At 45.7% G+C, this 25164-nt stretch overlaps 1 protein-coding gene and 1 pseudogene across 2 annotated transcripts; one reads left to right on the top strand and one right to left on the bottom strand.

Annotated features, from left to right (window-relative positions):
- The first annotated feature begins 519 nt into the window (after positions 1–519).
- On the top strand, positions 520–12114 carry oclna (occludin a). Its single transcript, XM_083639293.1, has 9 exons — positions 520–572; positions 874–980; positions 1810–2476; positions 2914–3081; positions 7010–7140; positions 8978–9163; positions 9740–9911; positions 10768–10809; positions 10966–12114. The coding sequence occupies exons 2-9, from the start codon at positions 928–930 to the stop codon at positions 11062–11064; spliced, it is 1518 nt and encodes a 505-aa protein (XP_083495419.1). The 5' UTR covers positions 520–572; positions 874–927; the 3' UTR covers positions 11065–12114.
- Positions 12115–12637: 523 nt separating this feature from the next.
- LOC310777758 (ankyrin repeat domain-containing protein 34B pseudogene) lies at positions 12638–14811 on the bottom strand (annotated as a pseudogene). The gene is made up of 2 exons: positions 14645–14811; positions 12638–14138 (listed from the first exon to the last, which is right to left on the bottom strand). The product of its transcript is annotated as an ankyrin repeat domain-containing protein 34B pseudogene (transcript).
- Positions 14812–25164: the final 10353 nt, after the last annotated feature.

Genomic DNA, 25164 nt, shown 5'->3' with positions numbered 1-25164 from the left:
TTATGAAGAACCATACTAATCCTATACATTCTATGGTATAGGATACAACAACAGCAAAACTATGTCTATAGAAAGTCTATGTAGGTTTAAACTAGTGTTATATAAGATATAGCCTACAGTCTACAACAAGGCCACTATCTGAAATTGTTATAGAGAGTACCACAGACTGTATAATGAATTATAATTAAAATACTATATTATAACTAATACCATAACTATTGATCACTACAGATACAATTATATTACTATTACAATGATACAATATTTGGCAAATGTACAGCAGGCTATGTATATCAGTAAACTTACTGATATACAGCCTACTGTATAGACATCATACTTGTATGATAAGGTCACTAACAAAGAACTCTTTGGAGGTAATGCGACACCTGGGGGGAGGGAGGGAAGGGGGAAGGGGGAAGGGGGAAGGGGGAAGGGGGGGAGGGAGGGGGCGGGTCCCAGCTGACGCGGAGGATGAGCTGGGTGTGGCCCAGGTTGTTTTTTATTATCGGCACTTTACAGTTTCAACTGAAATATCTCGCGGACCTGGGAGGAGCAGACGCACCTAGCGACAGGTGAGTGTATCCACTGTAGTTTGTGTCGTTAGCTGGAGGCTTCTGAATCTGATATTAAATCTCTAACTTTCTACCTGTACGAGCCACAGGTGTGTTGTTGGTTACAGCTAAAATCTCGTCAACAGCAGCCTACTCTGGTCTGTCTAGTGTCTACTGTCTGATAGCCTGGCACCTGTTGTGCCAATTAATTAAGGAGTTAACGCTACACTACACCAGCGTTACATTATTATGGTTTTAACATGTTCTCAAAGTTGATTTTCGATGTAAGGAACTGTTCTCGTAACCGTCTATCTCCTTGCAGATCCTGTGTACAGAACAGCAGTTCAACAGGGAGGCAACCAGAGAGGATCCACCAATGTCCTCCAGGCCCAACGGGAGCCCGCCTCCCTACGAGTCAGACAATGGATAGTGAGTGTCTTTCAGTATAAAAAATCTTCACTTTGATCATCACTTAATCCACAGATTCTCAAACCTTTTCATATAAGGACCACTCATTTGGTCCACATTGTGGCCATGGACATGTTCCACTGCTCACAGCCCAATCTGAAAATATGTCCAGAATTCCATGACTATCTGTATTGTAGGTAGAGAGATCACAGTGAAACTATATGACCAAAGCAGTCATTCTTCTTCTACATTCTCCAACTGTTTTAACTTCTTATCAATATGGTGAAGTTGAGCAATTAATCAATTTGCTGGGGACCCCCTGGAACTCCCTCAAGGATGCCTGGTGGTCCCCCGGACCCCACGTTGAGAACCACTGACTTAATATGCTTCAAAATTATTATTATTATTATTATAATCGTAGTACCAGCCAACCACATTATGGATGGATATATATATATATATATATATATATATATATATATATATATATATATATATATATATATATATATATATATATATATGGATGTACTGTGTGATGAAATGTGATGAGATTAAATGAAATGCGGTTTTGGGACAGTGCAATACTTGAAGTGCAATACGTGGTTAGGTAGAGTTGTTGACCCGTAGCCCAGGCTGCCATCATGTCTGACTATGTTGTCCTCTTGTCTATGTGCTGTACTGTCTGTTACGTCTGTCACGCTCTATTGCTGCTGCACAAATGCCTAAGACAAATTTCCCTATGGGACAATAAAGTTAAACTCAACTCAACTGTATGTCAGTTTGGATTTTCTACTCCCAAACTCTATGGCCCGTGACCTGTTTTTTTCATCTGCTGCTCTGTTCGCAGCAATGGCCCAGCCCAGCCGGCCTATTCCTACTACCCAGATGACGAGTTCCAGCATTTCTACCGCTGGACCTCCCCTCCAGGCATCATCAAAATCATGGGCATCATCGTCATCGTGCTGTGCGTGGCCATATTCGCCTGCGTTGCCTCCACGCTAGCTTGGGACATGCAGGGTGGAGGCATGACTGGCTTTGGAGGGGGCGGCTACGGTGGCGGGGGCGGGGGCTATGGAGGAGGCTACGGAGGGGGGAGCTACGGCGGCGGCAGTTCTTTTGGCGGCGGCGCATACGGAGCGGGTAACCAGTACGGCTACGGCGGAATCGGAGGGAACTACAACGACCCGCGCAAGGGCAAGGGCTTCATCATCGCAATGGCGGCTATCACCTTCATCGCCGCCCTGGCCATCTTCATCATCGTGGTGTCTCGGAACAGCCTGTCCCAGTCCCGGAGGTTCTACCTGGCCGTGGTGATTGTGAGTGCCATCCTGGCGCTGCTGATGCTTATAGCGAGCATAGTGTACTTGATGGCGGTGAACCCGATGGCCCAGTCCGCGGGATCGGTGTACGGGAGCCAGATAGCCGGCCTGTGTGCCCAGTACCAGCAGCCACAGTCCCAGACAATGTTCGTCAACCAGTACCTCTACCACTACTGTGTCGTGGAGCCGCAGGAGGTGAGAGCAGCTGTTTTCAGTGTCGGGGCCTGGTGATGTTCACACGGAATACCTCAACATCAATAATGTGGCGATATTTTCGGGATGAATATTTGTGCGTTCATAAGATCTCTTTTTTACACACAAACAAGATGTGAAAATTAGTCATGATAATTAGTAATCAGACAGTAATGTGTAATCAGTTAATAAATCATGTGGATTTGATGAGCAGTTAAAACCAATCATTCATTTCTCTCAGACAGAACCGACTAGCAAGTTCATCTGACTGTAACACAGCCTTTAAGAACAGGAAGAAGTGATATTTTCACAGTATTATGTCAACCAATGTCCCAGACAATATCCAGTCTCATATCACGATATTATAAGATGCATGACAGTTTATCGCCCAGGCCTAATAATGTGTGTGTTTTCCGACACTCCGGAATCTGTCATTCCAGGCGATCGCGGTGGTGTTTGGCTTCCTGGTCACTGCGGCTCTCATCATCATCCTGGTGTTTGCTCTGAAGACTCGCCAGAAGATCCGGAACTACGGCAAGAGCAACATTCTGTGGAGGAAGGTGAAGGTCATCGACGACACAGCCCCGCCTCAGGATGTCGAGGCATGGGTGAGTTTGATGATCCCTGCCTCCCTCCTCTCTCCAGAGGTCAAATCAAACGGGGCTATCATCTCAGCTTAACCCATTGATACCTGATGCAGCATTTGTGTGTGTATCCCTTTTAAGACCGCGAACCGCGTTGACGCGGTTCGCGGTCTTAAAGGGATACACACACACATATGAGGGATATACACGCAAATGCTGCATCAGGTATCAATGGCTTAGTAGAAAAGACGAGCTGGATCACTGTCTTCACAGCCAGCTGGGGTCCGGGGTGGAGGAGGTAAAGAGACATTTTTCTGTGTGCCTGACTGTATGAAGTGCAGCAGTAGGCCTGGCTGGTGTGTGTGTCAGCTGAAGTCGCACAACCTGTTTGCTGACAATCGTCTGTGTGTTAGAGGGGGAGGGGAAGAGTGGAGCAACAACAAGCCCTCTCTCTCTCTCTCTCTCTCTCTCTCTCTCTCTCTGTCTCTCTCTCTCTCTGTCGTGCGCTTGGTTTCTGGGTGTGGCCTGTACATGGATGGCAGTTTCAACCTGGTGTTAAGGTGTAGGGTGTAGGCCAGTGATTCACAACCTTTTTCATATCAAGGACCCCTGGTTTTGTCCACATTGAGGAGACGGAGACCCCCATTTAGTGACATTTTGTGCCTCAGGCCTGAATCTGAAAATGTGTCCAGACCTCCACGAGTATCTGTATGTATGTAGAGAGAGATAACAGTGAAACTAATATGACCAAAGCAGCCATTCTTCTACATTCTCTAATTGATTTAACCTATTGACAGTTCAATAATGGTGAAGTTTAACAGTTCACCAAATTGCTGGGGACCCCCTGGAGCTCCCTCAAGGACCCCTGGTGCTCCCCGGACCCTACGATGAGAACCACTATCGTAGGCCGAACTTCAACAATATAAGAACTAGGTTCACTACTGTCGACATATTTTGGAAAACAGTAAATCTCACTACTATATTAAGGTGGCCAGGTGTTTTGCTCCACACGGCGCACAGTTGCTCAGTTACAGTTGTGCAACAGACGACACTAGAAATGAGCGCTTTCTAGTCCGACTTAAAATTCAGTGTCAGAATCAGAATCACTTTTATTGCCACAGTATGCAAGTTACAGGAATTTGTCTTAGTTTCTTAGTGTCATGATGAAGCATGAAACTATTCTTAGAAACATTTTGTAACATCTTACACATACACTTGACTTGCCTAATCATCAGTGCTAGATTAATCATATATTGGTATTGTTAATAGCTGATAGTCATCATGGGCTTCAGTGCAACCAATTGACCTTTCCTAAGTCCTGCCCCTTTTTGCTCTGTGCTCCAATAACAGTTGAGGAAACTTGGTAGGTACCAGCTATGGGATGAACTCTAACTACTCCTTTATACTTTAAGCTATAAACTTCATTCAAACTTTAAACGGGTCACTTTTAGTACAGTATTACTCTTATTCAGCTTTTAGATATCTTTTGTACTTGTTGAGAAATCGCAGTTTACATTTTATGCATTTTGTTCAACCTTTATAATGGCATCCTATGGATGGAGCCAGCCTAGAGTGCATAGTGCCCCAATTCACTCTACCAGACTTTACAGCACTTTTCACAAAATTCACACATTTTCAAACTGTGACAGTTCACATGGTACTTGTAACACTAGATGCATATACAGGGCTGTACAGTGCTACGTACATACAGAGGCCATTTACACCTGGCACTAACATGCGTTTTCTGTGATCAGATTGCAATCAGATAGTGCTTGACCACATTAGCCTGATTTCATGGCGTTAGCATGCGTTTTGGGTGATCAGATTGCAAAATGGCTGTCCTCTCAATCCGCATACAGTTGTTGTATGTGGATTGAGAGGACACATTGCATTTACACTTGTGTTGTGTTGTGGTCACAATGCATCCCTGACCACCTCAGGAGGTGGTTTGGCCGATCAGATCGCAATCCGTCCTCAATGTGTCTTGGGGCCGTTTACCTGTACTTTCAAGTGGTCAAGCACTATCGGATTGCAATCTGACCACAGAAAATGCATGTTAGTGCCAGGTGTAAATGGCCTCATAGGAAAAAATGGGTCTGTGCTATGAATGAATTCTGTACTGTTTTGAAACACATTTCTTGTTAGGTTTGGATTGTTTGTCCCCTTTATGCAACATTAGTGTCTTTTGCCAGTCACAGACCTATTGGATGAACTGCACTACTTGTGGTTGTTTTTAGAGATGTAACATACATTTTATATACGTGCTACAATTTGATGGCCTCTGCTACAAAACTATTAACCTCTGTAGCACCAGTGCTGTGTGCAAAAAAAGTTAACGTACAGCCCTGATATATTATACATCAAACCCTTCAGCTACTTCTGCATAAGTGAAGTGAATCATGTATAGTTTTTGAGATAATAACATTTGGTTGGGGCGTCCGGGTAGTGTAGCGGTAGATTCCCTGCTTACCAACACGAGGGTCGCACGTTCGCACCCTCGTGTTACCTCCGGCTTGGTCGGGCGTCCATACAGGCACGATTGGCTGTGTCTGTGGGTGGGAAGCCGAATTAAGAGTATGTGCCTGTCTAGCGCACTAGCGCCTCCTCTGGTCGGTCGGGGCGCCTGTTCGGGGCGGAAGGGAACTGGTGGGAATCGCGTGATCCTCCCACGTCTGTCCTGCCGGTGAAGCTCCCCGCTGTCAGGTGAATAGGAGCGGCTGGCAACTGCGCATGTGTTGGAGGAAGCATGGTGCTAGTCTACAGCTCTCCCCAGATCGGCAGAGGTGGTGGAGCAGCGACCGGGCCAGCAGGGGGGAAATTGGCCAAGTACAATTGGGGAGAAAATCACACACAAAAATAATAATACTAATAATAACGTTGACCGAGGAAAAGGGGCGGGACTTATGAAAGGTCAATTCGTAGTGGTTGACTTCACACAAGAAGAAGAACAGGTCTGACTTGTACTGACACAGCTATGATGAAGCCCACCAGCTCTGACACATGACACCAGGACAGCACCACGACACTGGGAACTCGCAGCGTGACACTGGAAACCTGTGGAAACGAGTCTGAAAAGTGCTGAGGCAGTGACCTCTGACACCTCATGCCTAACTACGGATGGGCAATTACCCGGAAATGTATCCGACATTTAGAACCTACCTGCCTTGAAATTGCTCATGTCAATTAATTGGATTAATTCAATCTTAATTCGGTTAATACTTGTTAATGATCTCCCCCCCTACAAAAAACTGTCGTGTTAAGTCACCTGCCTCCATCCCTCCATCTAACGTTAGTCGGCGTTCAGGCGTTCATTCAAAGCGAAGCTGTCGGCATGGAGGATGACGGGAGTGAAAACACCCAGCCAACAAACAGTACAGTACAGAACAGACCCTGTCAGAGAACTATGAGGGCAGTGTTAACAAAAGTGTCTAAAATAAACGATCGTTCATTAATCATAATCGAGGTAAAAGTTTGAAATAATCGTGATCTTGATTTGAAGTCATAATTACCCACCCCTGTGCCTATCTGTTTGGGGAATGTACACAGCACAGGTGTAGTTGGATCATAGATAGTAAGTTGGATGTTGTCAGAGACCTTCCTGCAAGTCTGTGCGTGTTGGTCTTTACCTGGAGCTGGCAAAGAGCCAGAAAATGTTGTTTGTTTTGCTTGAGGAGGCGCCCATCGTATGGGAAGTTGAAGGGAAAATGGTAAAAGCATCGGCTATCATACCTGTTATGGCTGAAAGCACAAATTATTCCTTCACAGGGTAGATGACATACAATAACTTGTTATATCGCACAGAAATGTGTTACCCAGAAATGTCATTACCACACACTCTGACGTGTGTGTGTGTGTGTGTGTGTGTGTGTGTGTGTGTGTGTGTGTGTGTGTGTGTGTGTGTGTGTGTGTGTGTGTGTGTGTGTGTGTGTGTGTGTGTGTTTAATCTCCAAAGGTGAACACTGTGTCAGCTATCCCCGAAGAGCTTCCAATGTCCGAGTACCCTGTGAAGCTAGCGGGGTCCAGGAGCTACCTGGATGACACCAGTACAAACTATGACAAACCACCGTACAGCTACAGCCCAGAGTGAGTACTGACAGCGCCTCTGCAGTCTGCACTCAACTGCACGTACCATGGAATGTGTATATAATAATATATCCCACATGGGACACATGATGTAATATGCACTGTGTGCCAGGATGCTGCAGGTGGCAGTACAGAGTGACACGCTGAGCAGTAATTTGCCTGTGGTGCATTCTGATCTAGCCATGGATGTTTGTCCTGACTGCTGCTGTAGAATAGCCTGCTGGAACATGTTCCTATGCTGGGTGTGTAGAGCCAACACAGTGCTGCACAAATACTGGTTGTATTTCAGTGGAATTGAGCTTCCTTCTTAAGTTCACTTTCCCAAATTTTTAATAATCTGAACAAAATAGTAACTGAATTCATGTGGCCATTAATGCTCTCAGCCAGTTTCAGCTGAGTGCGACGTGAAGCTATGGCAAATACTTGTGAGGTGACAAGAAACAGGAAGTCACCTTTACCAGATCACAGTCATCTGAGATGAGCTGGCAGTGTGACCATCATCACTTTGGTATGGCCTGTATTTTTACTTCCTCCTTTCTCATAGGAAAGAGTGTGTCTAAGACAGTGGACTGTTGCATGAGAGCTCATAAATATAAAGACAAGTACTTTTCGCCACCTGCCACCAGGTAAAAGGAGGGACTGAATATAAATACGACTGCCATACAGAGTTTCTTGGATCTTTCTTGGATCTTTTCCTATTATGTAATTGCACGGATGTATAATACATCTTGGCTTCCTTCCAGAGTGACTGAAAAGACACAGCTCATAACAATAAAAAACAGACCTAAGCTTAAAGTCGAGCTGAACCCGAAAATGACTTTTCTTTTCTTTTAGTTCAAATACCTGGGTATGCAGTGCACCTATTTAATAATGTATGCCAAACAAAGTTCATTTTTCAAGATTGAATTCATAACAGTAATCTACAGTTTGCTGACGTCAAATGGTACTATCAAATTTCTACCCCATTTCAACCAATCATATCACGACATGGCAGCTGTCAATCAAATCTTAATTTCAGGATAATTTTCTCTTCCAAATGAAGGAGAAAATGGCGCCTAGTGCCTGTCATCTGACATAATTTCTAACTATTAACTTGGCCAATTGTATGGAATATACTAAATAAACCTAACTGTAATGTCTGAGAATGCAAAGAAATGTAACTGGCTCGTTAAAACTCACATTCCAGGAATATTGTATTTACCGCAATAGTGATAATGGCGCACGCCTGATAGCCTGGTTGTCAGGGGTCGCCCCTCGGAGATTCCAGGCAGGCGGGCAGCACCCATGCATCGGATTGTCCGCTCGTTCCACACAGAAGTAGCTGGCTGCCTGGTACTCGGCGGATCCCACTCGCGTAGCACGACAACACGCTGGATCCCACTCGATTTGGGGGTGGAACACGCCAGGATTGGCCAATGCCAAAGCCAGTCCCCAGAATTGTCAAATCAAATCATCGACATGCTACTATGACCCGCCTCTCAACCTGTCATCTCAGACAAGTTATGTTTTCAGTCTGAAACGGACTCCGACCCACGCTCCACTTGGGCTCCGAACGGGTTCAGTTGGACTTTAAGTATGGAATTGGGAGGTTAGATCACCATATGATTCCCGAGCGCGGCGCACGCCGCTGCTCACCGCTCCCCCAGGGGATGGGTCAAATGCGGAGAACAAATTTCACACATTGTGTGACAATCAGTGGGACTTTACCTTTACTTTACTTTAGTAGCAGCAGTAGTTGCAGCTTTTGCTTTCTGTTTTATGTCATTATAATCACAATTATTACGATTTGCTGCGCAATAAACAGCTGTATGAACATTTCTACACTCATTTCTCTCAGCATCCCAGTGGAGGAAGCCATGCCGGTGCGAAACACCGCCCCCCACAGCAGTAACTCAGACATGGCCAGTTCAGCGGGGAAGCCCAAGAAGCGGCGCCCCCGCCGTCGGCGCGGCGCTGCCGGCCAGGACTACGACTACGACTACGCCTCCTCTGGAGACGAGCTGGACGACGATGACTTCGGCAGGTACAAAGACAAAGGATGGACTCCTGGGTCAGACTGGTCAAAACCAGCTGATAACGTGACGTCACATCCTCACATCGATTTCAGTAGGTGGGAGTACTTGCCTAGACAGACAACTCCTTCAGCCAATCAGCGTCGCCCAATCCAAATCCACTCGGAAGAATGGCGAAAACGTCTTTCCCGCCGAGAAACTCCACTGGTGCATGCTATTGTTCTTGTTTAATTGTTGTTATTGAGTCTACTTCTGCAATAACTGCACTTATGGCTGTTTACTCTCCTAACGCTAACCTTACTGCTCGTTGCTGCGGGAGACACCATTTTGTCTGATTGACTGCCTGTCAAATATGCCGCAAGCTCCCTGATTGGCCCGGTTACATTCTAAGATCTGGAAATCGCCGGGGGCGGGTGGAAGTCCAGACTGGTCCGTGGAGCGAAACAGAATGTGAGGTCACGTGATCAGGATGGTTTTACCAGGCCATCAGACTTGGGGTGTGGTCTCCTACGTTACTTCAATGCGTTTCTTCTGTTATTTAAAAATGCTCTCTATTCCCCCTCTCCCCCTCTCTCTTCCCGCCTCAGTGAATTCCCGCCCATAGCAAATGAGAAGGAGCGTGCCAACTACAAGCGGGAGTTTGACCGCGACCACCAGGAGTACAAAGACCTGCAGGCGGAGCTGGACCTCATCAACAAGAACCTGTCAGATGTGGACAGAGAGCTGGACCAGCTGCAGGAGGGCAGCCCGCAGCACCTGGTGAGATGTTAAAGGAACATATTTCATTTCTCACTGAGTTTCTGTTTATCTCTGTCGATCTGTCATCTTCTTCAGACCCACCTGAGCTGTTGTTCAATATCTCCAGACCCACCTCAGCTGTTGTTCAATACCTCCAGCATTTCAAGCAAATTGCTGCTCATTTCGATCCCATTCAGTTTGGATCTCCACCGAATATCATGTTGATGGACACCGTCATCTAATGGAAACTAAAATCTACCAATGCAGCAATTGGTTCCTTTCATCAAAATAAGTCTCGTAACTGGCAGCAAGGTCTTAGGTTAGAGGAGTTTGGAGAAATGTGATCAACATATAGTTTGCTTTAGAATTTATAGCGTTAAATATTTCTTTCAATCTCATGTAGAGCTGCAACCATTAATCGATTAAATTAGTCGAGTGACATAAAATTAATCGACAACTATTTTGATCATCGATTAATCGTTTTGAGTGATTCTTTTTAAAAGAAGAAAAGTCAAAATGATCTGATTCCAGCTTCTAAATATTTTCTGGTGTCTTTACACTGAATATCTTTTGGTTGTGGACAAAACAAGACATTTGAAGATGTCTTGGGCTTTGAGAAACACTGAACAACATTTTTCACTGTCATTTTATAGACAAAACAACTATTATCGATGAATCGAGAAAATAATTCACAGATTAATCGATAATGAAATTAGGCCTAATTGCATGGGGCATCTTTCATTAATGTGACCTTGCTTCAAATTCGAACAGCAACGTCATGCACTGAGAATCGGACGGTCCAGCCGCAAAATTGACCTGCTGGTATTTTGCATCCATGTTGTTGAGTTGTTTTCAATACTGTGCATTCTTTCCACAGGATGCCTTGGATGAGTACCACAGGCTAAAGGACTTTAAAAAGGTACGTGCTGTCACTGAATTGGATTCAGAGCGAGGGAGGCTACTATCTGAAAACTTAAGAATCAAGCTTTAGCGTTCATTTAAACCATAACATAAACGTAACATCATTCTAATCATGGTTTACTATTGTTCTTGCCGCCCGACCTTCTCCCCCCAGTCTTCAGATTACCAGGTGAAGAAGCGCAGGTGTAAATATCTGAAGGGCAAACTGTCCCACATCAAGAGGATGGTGAGCGATTATGGCCGCCGGGCCTGAGCAGCTCCTCCACGACCGTGCCGGGCTGAGGGACTAGACCGGGTCTGGCTCTGTTAGCTGTGACAGTGACAAAGACGAAGCGTTGTGTAAAGCAGTGGTTCTCAACTTAAAATATATATATATACATATATATCAAGGACCCATAATTTTGTCCACATTAGGGCCACGGACCTCCCATTTGATGAGATTTGTCTCTCAGACCCAAATCTGCAAATATTTCTATCGTCAGATATGTTTTTATCCAGGATTCCATGACTATCTGTATTGTAGGTAGAGAGATAACGGTGCAACTATGACAACTCAGCAATACTTGTACATTCTCTATTTGTGTTAACTTCTTGTAAATGAAATAATGGAGAAGTTTAACACTTCATCAAGTTGCTGGGGACCCCCCTGGACCCGCCTCACGGGCCCCTGGTGATCCCCGGACCCCACATTGAGAACCACTGGTGTAACGGATGACCACATGTGAGTGATCAGTCTTCCTGAGCTGATGGCTGGTGAAGCTTTTTAAGGGTTGTTTCAACTTGGTACTTTGGAAGCGCAGAAAACAAATTTTCTATTTTGTATTATGCCACTATTTGTATTTTGAATATGAACTGCCATGGAATGGATAGTTTTATCTGTATTTATTTACCTAATGATGATCTGTATACAGTGGCCTAGTATATCTGCTACTAGTTTGTGGAGTGAACACATACATTTTTTTTTATTCCCATTGTTTATGACTCAACTTGAGATGGTCCTTTTTACTGTCTTTTCTTGATGATTTTTAGTCCACACTCAGGTTTTGTTACTTCAATATAAACGTGTAAATATGCGGGAAACACTGTGATGTTCTTAATATTCTTTTAGCAATTTTTTTGGAAGCAAGTTGACATGTATTATGGTGTTTTTCATTCATGTGTGGTACAGATCAGACGTGACACTTATAGATGATGCATTTTTTTTATGCTGAGTGCTTTTTTTGAACAGTTATGTACTTTCATAATGATTAGTGACACCTTTATTGTTACGTGATTGATTAATTAAACATGGTCCTGGATCTTATATTTGTCTAAATGTGTCTGTGTAAAGCACTAATACAAGGATCAGCTTTTTGAAAAGAGCGTTGTGGCAAATATTCAAACAATCTGAAACAAATGAATAGTAAACATGTCCCCCACAACTGATGTACCTTGGGTCAATGCCGCCCCCTAGGGGCACAAAGTCAACGTTAGAGTGTGACTAAGGAATGGATGAACAGACTGATCATAGTCAGTCTCCCCTCCCTTTAGTGGTGGACAAAAAGACAAATCATCTGAAAGCTTCAGCAAATTGTACAGTAGCACACTGAAGCTATGTTTACAGTTTCACAGTGACAAAACCCAGCTAGCTTACTGAAGCGGAGGGAGGCAGTTATGTACATAGTTGTATTCATCAGGGATATATTTTTCCACTTGTCCTCTTTGGTCTGCCACACTGAATTTGACTGCGTGGAAAATTTGCATGACAATTATTATTTTATTTATTTTACGTTAAAGCACACTGATCAACTGTGATGGTCCTTTCTTTGCATTTGAAAAATGGCCTGTCAAACTTTTGTTTTGAACTGCTCTGTCTGCATGGAGTGTCTCCTCAGCAGCATCTTCCTAGTTAGCTCTTTGGGAGGCCCAGGGGGAGCAGAGGGCAGGAATGAAACCCTACCACTGGTGCTTGCCTGGGCATGCCTGCTGGGGGAGTTGAGGTTCAGAGGCGGCAGCGACCTGGGCCGGCACTGGGAGCTGTGGTCTAAGAGGAAGGCTCCGGACCCCCTGCGCTCCAACCCAGAGAGGACGCTTCTGGCCAGACCCGCGCCCGCCAGCGACTCCCTGGAGCCCAGCGTGGCGGAGGGCCGTAGCATGAGCAGCCTCCTGCTCTCTGCCGGGTCTCTCGCTCTCTGCTGGGGCTCCTCGGGAAGGTTTGGGCTCTGCGCGGCCAGCTGGGGATCGGAGCTGTAGAGATCGGCACACAGCTTGCGCCTCTGAATGATGCTTTGCAGGCTGGACGATGCCATGTTGTGAAGCGAGGTACCAAGGTTTCTGAAGGAGGAAGAGGAGGTGACCGAATTTGTGCCAAGGTTTTGAGAGCGAAGGTCAGGATGGGAGGCAGAGTGGGATGAGAAGAGATCTGGTAAAGATGTTTTATACCCTAGACGTGCGATGCACTCTCCCTCTCCCTGAATCTTACTTTCTTCTCCATTTTCCAATCTTCTTTCAGACTTCTCTAAGCTATCAGTGGAGCAGTTCTTCCCAGCGTCGCTGTCCCATATGGGACATCTGAGAGAGAGGTCCTCTTTCAGGTCGAGGTTTGGAAGGTCTTCTCTGGATGAGAGGTTTGGAAGGTCTTCTCTGGATGAGAGGTTTGGAAGGTCTTCTCTGGATGAGGGGGCTGCGCGAGGCCGCCGGGCCAACTGAGAAGCTGGGATCTTCAGCCAGGGCTCTGAGTTCAATCTCAGGAGGGGCTGCTGCAGTCTTCCCAGCTCCCCTTGGCCTAGCCCTCGGAGCCGCGACGGGGAACACGGGTGAGAGCTGACCCCGGTCCCTCCAGAACACTGGCTTCCCATAAAGGAGAACACCTGCTTGGGAGGAGGGTCTGAGAGAGAGGAGACGCCCTGGGGGGAGGTGAGGATCTGGATTTCAGAGGGAGATGCAGGCGCTGCGGGTGGCATTTTCTCCATCTGATCGAGGGAACCAAGAGGGAGCATGCTGAGATACTGTTTGGCCTGTAGCTCCCCACAGGGGGACTTGTCGATCGTTATGATGACCACCTCCTTACCCTTGGCCTTGCAGGTGTCGAGCACAAGCTTCAGAACCTTCTGGTCTCCAGCCGTGACCGCGTAGACCAGCACCGAAGTCCCGGCGCGATCCTCCAGGCCGACGTCCGCCCCGCTGGCCAGGAGCAGAGACACCACCTCGGCTCCGGCCCGCTCCCGGCATGCGTGCATCAGCGCTGACCGCCCCGCCTTGTCCTGGATGTCGGGGTCCGCCCCTCTCTCCAGTAGGTACTGGACCAGTTTGACCCGGCTGGCACTCTGGGCGTCAGTGTGCTGGGTCCTGCATATGGATATAAAACAGTCTCAAAATAATCCACAAACAAATGTCAAGTTACGTACCTCATAAAACACAATGCACAAATAAATGCAGAGGGATTTTGTATCTGTAAATATGTATCTGTGCCTCTAATTTATAACTCGTATTCACCTTATGTTCCAACACAGGCATCAGCCAGTTACTTCCTATTGTGTTTACACTTCCTGTGACAGTACAGTACTAGTGAGCAGGTAAAACAGACAGTGTTTTGAACAGGAAGTCATAACACAACTGGGTCAAGTGGGCCGGGCTACATAAGGTGAATATCATAATTTAGAACTGTTTTGTAACGATTATATAATCATTTGTGCATCCACTTAGCATTTTTAAATGGAAATAGCCTATTTGTGAATCTCCACCTATTTGTGTGGATTATTTTGAGACTGTTTTACCCGGTTTTACCCTGTTGTTGTTTTTTGCATTGTGTTTTGCGAGTTGTGAATAGATATGAGACTGTATTAACACCTTACCTGCAGGCCACCATCAGGGGCGTTTGCCCTTGCCCGTCGCTCTCGTTGATGTAAGCCCCTCCCTCCAGCAGCAGCCGCGTGAGGCGCAGGCGGCGAAGGAAGACGGCTCTCAGCAGGGGGTGGCCTGAGTCCACAGCCAGCCCAGAGACGCCGCCCTCTCCCTCCATGGCTCCCCTCTCTGCGGCCCAGGGCGCAGCCAGAACCGACAGCTCTGGAGGTACAGCAGCAGGACAGGGTTCTGTTGGGAATAAAAGAATGATTTTAGAGAATTATGCAGAATTAAAGCAAGTTGAAAATGTATTTGCGCAAAAAAAAAAGTTTGTTTTTACTTTTGTTAACCATTTTGCATTTGAAAATATTGTGATGGAAATAAGTTACCTCAATGTTTTTTCTGGACCCGGAACGGGCCGGCCTAGAAAAGGCTCAGGATCTTAGTGGCTCACTGACTCACTCACTGACTGACTGACTGACTGACTGACTGACTGACTGACTGACTCACTCACTCACTCACTGACTCCCCATTGTTGAAACACACATGATGCGTGAGTGTTGAGCAGCAGCAGGCAGCTAAATGAAGCCTGTGACACAAGTGAATGTAATCACATGTAATCAATCAATCATTATCTTATGCCTTTATCAATTAATAACCTCGGTCTCATCCTCGATCGCACCCTCTGCCTCCTCCCCCATGCAAATCATATCACCAAAACTGCTTTCTTTCACCTCCGGAACATTGCCCGCCTCCGCTCCTCCCTATCCCTCCCCGCTGCTGAAACCCTCATCCATGCCCTCATCACATCCAGAATTGACTACTGCAATAGCATCCTCTACGGTTCCCCCCACAAAATCATCAACAAACTTCAATACATCCAGAACTCCGCTGCCCGCCTCCTCACCTCCACCCGCCGCCGAGACCACATCACCCCCGTCCTCCATAACCTCCACTGGCTCCCAGTCAAATACCGGATCAACTACAAAATTCTATTCACCACCTACAAAGCCCTCAACAACCTGGCCCCCCCCTACCTCTCTGATCTCCTCCCCCGCCACGTCCCCACCCGCAGCCTCAGGTCCGGAGACACCAACTGCTTGACGATCCCCAGGACCAAGCTCCGGACCTGGGGCGACAGGGCCTTCTCAGTTGCCGCACCCACCCTCTGGAACACTCTCCCCATCCACATCTGTCAATCAAACTCCATAACATCCTTCAAACAGGCCCTCAAGACCCACCTCTTCAACCTCACCTTCTCCTCCTTACCTAGTAAAGTAAAGTAAATGACCGTATCCCATCCCATGCCAAATTATCAATTAGGCATTAAAATAATAAATATGGTTCACAAAAACCTTTCTTCATTCTGACCTCATCATCAGTGAGGTCACCGCTCGGTGTGAAATGACTGCCAAACCCGAGCGGGCCTCGAGTCGTCTGGCCTAGGACATGCCCGCTACTTAACCCTCGTGCCAGGTCGTCTCAGTCAGCCCTTGTCCCCTGATTCACCTTACTCCATTTGTGACTTGCCCCGCCCGGGGCGAAAGAAGACCTATCATTCACATAATATTGTCCTGTGGATTTACAGGCAATGAAATAGATACATTTCATGTCTTTATCGAAGATGTGAAATTAATATGATATACTGTAGATATCATAGGCTGTGTGGTCCAAAGATGTGCCCGCCATAATGAAGCTGCAATGACTCAATTTTGTATTGAGACTGAATGGCACACTGACAGAGCAGCCTGTCTGTCTGAATGACACACTGACAGAGCAGCCTGTCTGAATGACACACTGACAGAGCAGCCTGTGTGTCTGAATGACACACCACTGACAGAGCAGCCTGTGTGTCTGAATGACACACCACTGACAGAGCAGCCTGTGTGTCTGAATGACACACCACTGACAGAGCAGCCTGTGTGTCTGAATGACACACCACTGACAGAGCAGCCTGTCTGAATGACACACTGACAGAGCAGCCTGTCTGAATGACACACTGACAGAGCAGCCTGTGTGTCTGAATGGCACACTGACAGAGCAGCCTGTGTGTCTGAATGGCACACTGACAGAGCAGCCTGTGTGTCTGAATGACACACCACTGACAGAGCAGCCTGTGTGTCTGAATGACACACTGACAGAGCAGCCTGTCTGAATGACACACTGACAGAGCAGCCTGTGTGTCTGAATGACACACTGACAGAGCAGCCTGTGTGTCTGAATGGCACACTGACAGAGCAGCCTGTGTGTCTGAATGGCACACTGACAGAGCAGCCTGTGTGTCTGAATGACACACTGAATGAGCAGCCTGTGTGTCTGAATGACACACTGACAGAGCAGCCTGTCTGAATGACACACTGACAGAGCAGCCTGTGTGTCTGAATGACACACTGACAGAGCAGCCTGTGTGTCTGAATGGCACACTGACAGAGCAGCCTGTGTGTCTGAATGGCACACTGACAGAGCAGCCTGTGTGTCTGAATGACACACTGACAGAGCAGCCTGTGTGTCTGAATGACACACCACTGAATGAGCAGCCTGTGTGTCTGAATGACACACTGACAGAGCAGCCTGTGTGTCTGAATGGCACACTGACAGAGCAGCCTGTGTGTCTGAATGACACACTGACAGAGCAGCCTGTGTGTCTGAATGACACACTGACAGAGCAGCCTGTGTGTCTGAATGACACACTGACAGAGCAGCCTGTCTGTCTGAATGACACACCACTGACAGAGCAGCCTGTGTGTCTGAATGACACACCACTGACAGAGCAGCCTGTGTGTCTGAATGACACACTGACAGAGCAGCCTGTGTGTCTGAATGGCACACTGACAGAGCAGCCTGTGTGTCTGAATGACACACCACTGACAGAGCAGCCTGTGTGTCTGAATGACACACTGACAGAGCAGCCTGTCTGAATGACACACCACTGACAGAGCAGCCTGTGTGTCTGAATGACACACCACTGACAGAGCAGCCTGTGTGTCTGAATGACACACTGACAGAGCAGCCTGTGTGTCTGAATGACACACCACTGACAGAGCAGCCTGTGTGTCTGAATGACACACCACTGACAGAGCAGCCTGTGTGTCTGAATGGCACACTGACAGAGCAGCCTGTGTGTCTGAATGACACACCACTGACAGAGCAGCCTGTGTGTCTGAATGACACACCACTGACAGAGCAGCAGACTGTCTGTGGGCGTCGTAAAAGGATGGAGAGTCTTCGTCTCATTCAAGGTCAGAGAAGAACATGCTCGGGTGGGCTTTTCAAATTGTTGGAGGAAGTTGGAAGTTAGGAAGTTGGCTCAGTAAAAAAAAACTCCCCCTCCCTCATAGATTTCCTCTCCAGGTTGTTTTTTGTGTGTGTGTCAGCATGCATACATATGCATGGAACAACAAAGCATTCTTGTCATAGTTGTCATATTGACTGATTTAGTGAAAATGGTCTGCAATGTCTGCACATGCCAAACAAATATTGCTCAAATTGAGTGAGTCTACCTGACGGGCAGTGCTATAGCCTACGTATCAATTATGTATTTATATAACATGTCTTGCCATTAGCGACGCATCAGTTTTCACAGTGCACCAGTAACCATATTTTTGTTTATTAACACACACACACACGCACACGCACACACACACACACCATGTGTGTATATGTACTCTCTGTTCTCTGCCCAGTCAGCAGACTGTTGTCAGAGAGAGAGAGAGAGAGAGAGAGAGAGAGAGAGAGAGAGAGAGAGAGAGAGAGAGAGAGAGAGAGAGAGAGAGAGAGAGAGAGAGAGAGAGAGAGAGAGAGAGAGAGAGAGAGAGAGAGTTTTGTCTCTTCGCCCAAAATCTGAGTGTGTCTCATTTTTCTTGGTCAGATATGATTGTGTCCAGAATTCTGTATTGCCGGTAGAGAGATAACAGTGAAACTAGCCATTCTTCTACATCATGTGATTGTGTTTACTTCTTGTAAATGGAATAATTCTGAAGTTTAACAATTCATCGATTTGCTGGGGACCCCCTGGAACCCCCTTAAGGACCCTTGGTGGTCCCCGGACCCCCTGGAACCCCCTTAAGGACCCTTGGTGGTCCCCGGACCCCCTGGAACCCCCTTAAGGACCCTTGGTGGTCCCCGGACCCCCTGGAACCCCCTTAAGGACCCCTGGTGGTCCCCGGACCCCCTGGAACCCCCTTAAGGACCCCTGTGGTCCCCGGACCCCCTGGAACCCCCTCAAGGACCCCTGGTGGTCCCCGGACCCCCTGGAACCCCCTCAAGGACCCCTGGTGGTCCCCGGACCCCATATTGACAACCACTGACATATTTATATACTCCATCACATGATGTACTGTAAGATACCATCATTTTCAGCAACCACACCCACACACACAGCTCATAATATCTACTATATTGTCAATTTGGTTCAAAGAGTTATCAACCAGATTCTGTCATTAGCTTACAGTATACTAATCATTGCTACTAATGCAAAATGTACAAAGTTGTGTAAGAATGACAAAACAAGAACTTTTGCTCCATCTGTTGCTACTTACCAATCTTCAGTCAGGGTGAATCGTCTCCTGCGCACATGCACTCTCCTGTAGCAGGTCTGCAGATATGTGGTCCTCTCTGACCAGGCAGACTGCAGTCAAGCTTTTCAGATTGTATGTCCTCCTCTAGAGGAGCTATGCGAGTGAGAGAGACTCACACAGCCTTGTCGTCAGCCAGCTCAAAGACATAATGAGTCCATCACTAAGCAGCAGAGCTCTTAAGAGGAGAGGGGGAGAGAGAGAGGGAGAGCAGCAGGAACGGTGACAGAGGTGAAGCACTCTTGTGTAACAAGTTAATTAAGCCATATCATTTATCTGATTTGTCTTTAGATTCGTGTGAATCTGATGCAACGAGGGCCCATTAAGCACGTGAGACCACTGCACAGGAGTCAGTGATGCAGAGGAAGAAACATTGTTTTGTCCACCTCATCAATGACATCTCCATGACAACCGTCAGGGAGGCGGAATGACGGCACATTGTAGGAGCTATTCATGTATGTGTGTGTATTCACGAGTTTAAATGCATATTATCATGCATGCATGATACACATGCACGTCTGTGGGCGATCTGGCTACTTATCAGCACCTCAGCAGCCAGGTAATTTCATGCTTGGCTCGCTGGTGGCAGCTACAGATCTCTAGTCTCTCGGACAGTTTGTTCTAGAAAAGTAACACTGATCTCATTGAAGAAAACAAGTCATGTGATGACTCACTCATCCTGAACTTGAATAGGCTGATACAGAAAGAATTATTTCAAAGGGGGAGACTGTGAACTCCTGCACAGTAGCTACACTTTACTTTCTCAGATAAGAGAACTGTGGACACTCCTAGCACACAGTGCATCCTGGATCTCATTGAATGTGTACTCACATCTAATTATTTTCTGTATGGCGCTGATTTCTTTTTACAGGTATCAGGAGTGGCCATGGGGTCCAAGATGTCACCGAGCTTTGCCTCCTTGTACGTGGGACTCTTTGAGGCAGATGCCATCTTCAACAAACAGATCAATCATTTTCTTCATCACATCTGTAACTGGAAGAGTTATCTGGATGACATTTCCTTCATATGGACAGGTCCTAAAACCCAACTGTTGCATTTCCATGATCCCCCCCCCCCCCCTTAACTTTCTCAGTCAAATCCCCTCAGGCAATTACAGATGTGGAAATTGTCAGCAGTGCCATTTTACATACAAAACCTAGACCTTCAACCATCCACACTATGGGAAAAAAAATTATATCAAGGGACTTGTAAAACACAGAATGTCATCTACATGCTGCAATGTCCCTGTGGTCTTGTTTACATTGGAAAAACGTCTAGACTCTAGAGCCCTCAAAACTCGTATCACCAAACATAGGTGTGCAATCCGTAATCATGATCCATCTACCCTGTAGCTGTCCACTTCACAGAGGCACGGCACAATAAAACCACTCTCAGATACATCGGTATTGAAGCTGTCCAAAGCCCCCGGAGGGGAGGCCACCTTAATTCTTTACTCCTGAGAAGAGAACTTTTCTGGATCTACACACTGGCTACCCTCACCCCTAGAGGTCTTAACCCATTGATACCTGATGCAGCATTTGCGTGTATATCCCTCATTTGTGTGCGTATCCTTTAAAGGGATACACACACAAATGCTGCATCAGGTATCAATGGGTTAATGAGGATTTCAGCATAAAAAGTACATCATCAGTGATGTCACTGTAGTTGTGATGTCACTGAGCTGCAGGGCGTAGCGTGCGAGAAAAGCACATAAGCTGGTAGCACCACATTGTAATGTTGAAACGATAATATATGTATGTTTTTTTCTTTTCCTGTGTCTGAGCCTGTTTGTGTGATTGTCAAGCCATCTCATTAGTAATTATACAGTAGGCCTACAATAAAATGTAGGTAATATTGGGCATCATTTTTCTGCCCCATGATTTGTGATATATTGAATTTAGATATTTGTCCCATCCCTATTGTTTTCTTTTGTGTGTGTTTTTTTTATTTCAACAAAGCCCTGACAGTGTTCACTTTGCAACTTGTGTGCTCGCTAGTTTGTTTCTCTGCTGCTCCATCCTTGAACTAATGAAAATTTGCGTATTTTACAGATATGCATGGAGGACTATATGCATGAACTATTCCAACACTTCCCAGTGTTGCAGGAGACAGATCTAACCCTTCTGGTTAGACGCTGGAGCTGTGGGACTGGCTCCAGGAAATGACCTTGGCTGCATGTCACCCACTTTCTCTCTCTCAGCTCCCTCACCCACCACTATATGCTGTCAAGTTAAAGGAACAGTTCACCCAAAAATGAAAATTCTGACATCATCTAGGTCAGCCCAATACCAGAACTCAAATATGCCTCTGACTTGTCTGTTTCATCAGTGTACAATAGATATGGTTCATTTGTGTTATCATTGTGTTGATTAGCTTTTGGAGAAAAAAACCTTATTCAAACATTGATTGTTAAATACTTTATAGAGCATGCAAGAAAATAACAGTTGTGTAACATTGGCTTTCATTTATTTTAATGTCAGAAACATACTGCATTGCACAATTATTTATTTTAAGCTTCTCTTTACTAATTGTAATAATCATAATAATAAACCTTATATAGCACTTTTTTTAAACACAGTTACAAAATCATTTACAATAAAAACAACATAATTAAATTGCAAAAAGAATAGAGCAGACTAAATGCCAGACTAAATGCCATAAAACAAATCACAATAATTTCCATTTTAATAATTCCCAAAAAGAAAGGAGACATGAAAAATAAGTAGTTAGGCTACTGTGCTTTTTTCATCAACAGGATGTTTGTTCTGTAATTCTTTTCTCACTGGACAGCTCCATTGAAAGAACATATTCATCTTCAAAATGTGCTCAAGTCTGTGAAGTTTTTCTTTTCTCTTTTTTGACAGTTGACACTTTTATGACAGTTCTTCAACATTAAACAGGTACCAAAAGAGTATATCCATTGTCATGGAACATGATCTGTTCTCACACTACTGTCTGGAGAAATGACAGTTCAATCTAAGCAGAGGTGGATCTTTCAAACTGCCAAATTGTTTCATAAAATGTCACATTTGTTATCTGAACAGAGGCAAGTATCTTGATATTTTAATACGACAGGCTTACAATTAGGGCTGCACAATTAATCATATTTTCAGCTAGAGTCAGTGTGTATTTCATTTATTTTTTCAGTGGGCATAGATAGGCTATGTTTGGGGTCTATGTTTGCATTATTAAAGCAGAAAGACATAGGAACTGGATAGCTAATATGCATACTTTAATATGTGTTTATTTATCGCAAGTCGTATCGTCATTGCTATATTGAACAATGTTATTGCACATCACAGATTTTCCTCATATCGTGCAGGCCTACTTACAATACAACATCATGTTGTTGAATACATTTAATAGAAATACAGAATTTAATAGAAATGGTAGTAAGACATGGATTAAGTAATTTGACAGTCTCTCTGGTTGATTTTGGGATGTCCATGTCTCCATTAGAGGCATGCAGGTGAGTGGCATTTCTCTAACTCCCACCCAGCGCTGGTGTCATTGTTTTCTCTGCTCTCCTCATCTTGCTCATCTGATTTGAAAATGATTGTTTCTACCACCACGTCTTGGTCCACTCGGTGGCGGTTGGCACAGACCTCATCCTGCTGCCTCTGTGCCTCGTGCAGTGACTGGGACTTATTCTCCATCTCCTCAGCTCCTGAGCCTCCTGCTTCTCCTACTGGGTCTTCAGGATGTAGGCTGATACTAGCCTGCCCCTCCTGCAGGGACATCAGGGTCTTCTCCTCCTCAGCCAGCAACCTGGAGCAGAGAGCATAGGAATATTGCCTTATAAAATACTGATACATGACCTGCTTTCAACAGCAGATGATTAGCTTCACAGTCACTGTTAATAACATCTGCTGTCTGTGCAGAAAAGCACCCCCCCCCAAGAGAGACACAGTTAATGGAACAATGTATTCCACTATTTTATCCTACATTTTGAACTCTACCTTTTTCACTTTGGGATCTTTTTACTTCCGCATGCTTTTTTATTTGTATCTATTTTATGTAGATTATTTTGAATTGCCTGCATATGAAATGTGCTATACAAATAAACTTGTCTTAGTGTGAAGTGTGTGTGTGTGTGTGTGTGTGTGTGTGTGTGTGTGTGTGTGTGTGTGTGTGTGTGTGTGTGTGCGTGTGTGCGTGCGTGCGTGCGTGCGTGCGTGCGTGCGTGCGTGCGTGCGTGTGCATGAGAGGCGTGGTTATACCCATCCTTACCCAGCTGAGTGTAGCAGAAGCTACACTCTCATCTTTGATCTCTTGCTCCTGCTCTCCAGATGTTTACCTCACGGATCCTCTGCCTCTCTCCGTCATCTCTGTAACTGCTGACTCATGCCTGGAGTGACATAACATGAAGCAACGGAACATCTATTCGTCTGCCTCAAATCCATTATACACAAATGACCAAAGATGCTAAATCAAATGGATCACATCACATTAGCATTAATCTATAAAATAAATTAAGTATTTACCGTAAACTGAAGTCTCCTGTTTTTCGTTGCTGCATAGGCCTACTTCTCGATGACTCTGTCAAACTTGATTTCCTGGGCCTTTTCTATTTGCAGTATTCCCAGATTGGAGACCCTTATGTCACCCATTGTGGTCCTCAAGTAAGTGTTTAGTTGCTTCAGTGTCGACGTTCAGCTGATGCAGATGTGACTGGTATGGTAAGATAGTTTATATAGCTCGTTCAGTCTCACAAATGCATCTTGCAGTCCCTCTTCTTCCCCAAAATATTTCAGCCTCCTTTCAAAGAGTGTCAGCTTGTCATCTTTGTGCTCCTCATCTTTGTACATGGCGTTAAACAGTCTGATCTCATTGCCTACGGCCTCTGGATCCATATTGTACGTCTGGCACACAGTTTTTAGACTTGTGTCTCATGGCTTACGGGGGGACTTTAGTACATCAGCAAGGCACTGTAGAATATGCATGTCATTCTCTGAGAATTGATCCTGGAGCTGTTGTGTGAGTGTGTCAAGCGTTCTGTACAGTCTCTCACACCTGTAATAGTCCTCTGCTCTCTCAAACGTGGTCTTTCCACCTCCACCCAGTCTTGCAGGTATGCCTTTGCGTGGCACAGTGGGACCAGCAAACCCGTTCTTGTCACATATCTGGCGGACATAGTCAAATGTTTTTTGTGCAAAAGCTTCTCCTCTCATCTCTTGTACAGTCTTCGCTGTGGCTTTGACGCGTATCAGTTAACCCACCAACACTCGGGCGCATGAAAACAGTACAATAAATGAAGCTTAAAGGTCTTGCATACTCGTTCAGCACTGGTAAGCAGGTGCCTCGAAGGAGGCCGCAGCTTTTGCACCTGAACATGCTATTTCTGCCAGAGCAGCTAGAAAAGCATCAAAGGGTTTGAGAGCACATGGGCGCTTGAGGTCGGCTTCCACCCGACATGTCCAAGCGGTGTGGGACACGTTTGAGAGAGCATGAGGGTTTTACAGCTGTGCGAGCCTCGTACAGAACGCTTTGACAGCTCACAAACAGCTACTGGCGTTATCACTTCCTCAGAATGAAGATTTCTTAAGTGCCTTGTAGATGTTCCTAAAGTCGTTACGACCATTAGCCACAGTGGATGATATCAACTATGCACAAATTCAATATATGTGCATGACAGTGTACATAATAGGCGAGTGGGTTCTCCTTTAGAATCCGTGAAGCGACCCCCTTGTATGGACCTCTCATTATATCAAGAATCTCATTTTGTGATTCACTATTTATGTGTGTGTAGAATTTCTCTCTTCTGATTAAGAAACGTCTGATTTGATCGTTATCTTTGGCACGGAGTTTCATAAGTTCTCTCAGATTTCCTTGGTTTGTAGAGTCGTACAGAATGGGTGCTATGCTTTAGAATAGAATGGGTGCCATGCTTTAGGATAGAATGGGTGCCATGCTTTAGAATAGTGGGGGAGGATAGATCAGGAAAGGGAGGAGGTGGG

The sequence above is a fragment of the Poromitra crassiceps genome, assembly GCF_964638095.1.
Source record: "Poromitra crassiceps genome assembly, chromosome: 6".
Classification (NCBI taxonomy): Eukaryota; Metazoa; Chordata; class Actinopteri; order Beryciformes; family Melamphaidae; genus Poromitra; species Poromitra crassiceps.
The sequence above is the reverse complement of the archived record's forward strand: the minus strand, read 5'-3'. Positions and strand labels throughout refer to the sequence as shown.

Coding starts and splice junctions, on each gene's coding strand:
- oclna (XM_083639293.1), top strand. CDS start 928: ATGTCCTCCAGGCCCAACGGGAGCCCGCCTCCCTACGAGTCAGACAAT. Junction 981..1,809: donor TACGAGTCAGACAATGGATA/GTGAGTGTCTTT, acceptor CTCTGTTCGCAG/CAATGGCCCAGCCCAGCCGG. Junction 7,141..8,977: donor CCGTACAGCTACAGCCCAGA/GTGAGTACTGAC, acceptor CATTTCTCTCAG/CATCCCAGTGGAGGAAGCCA.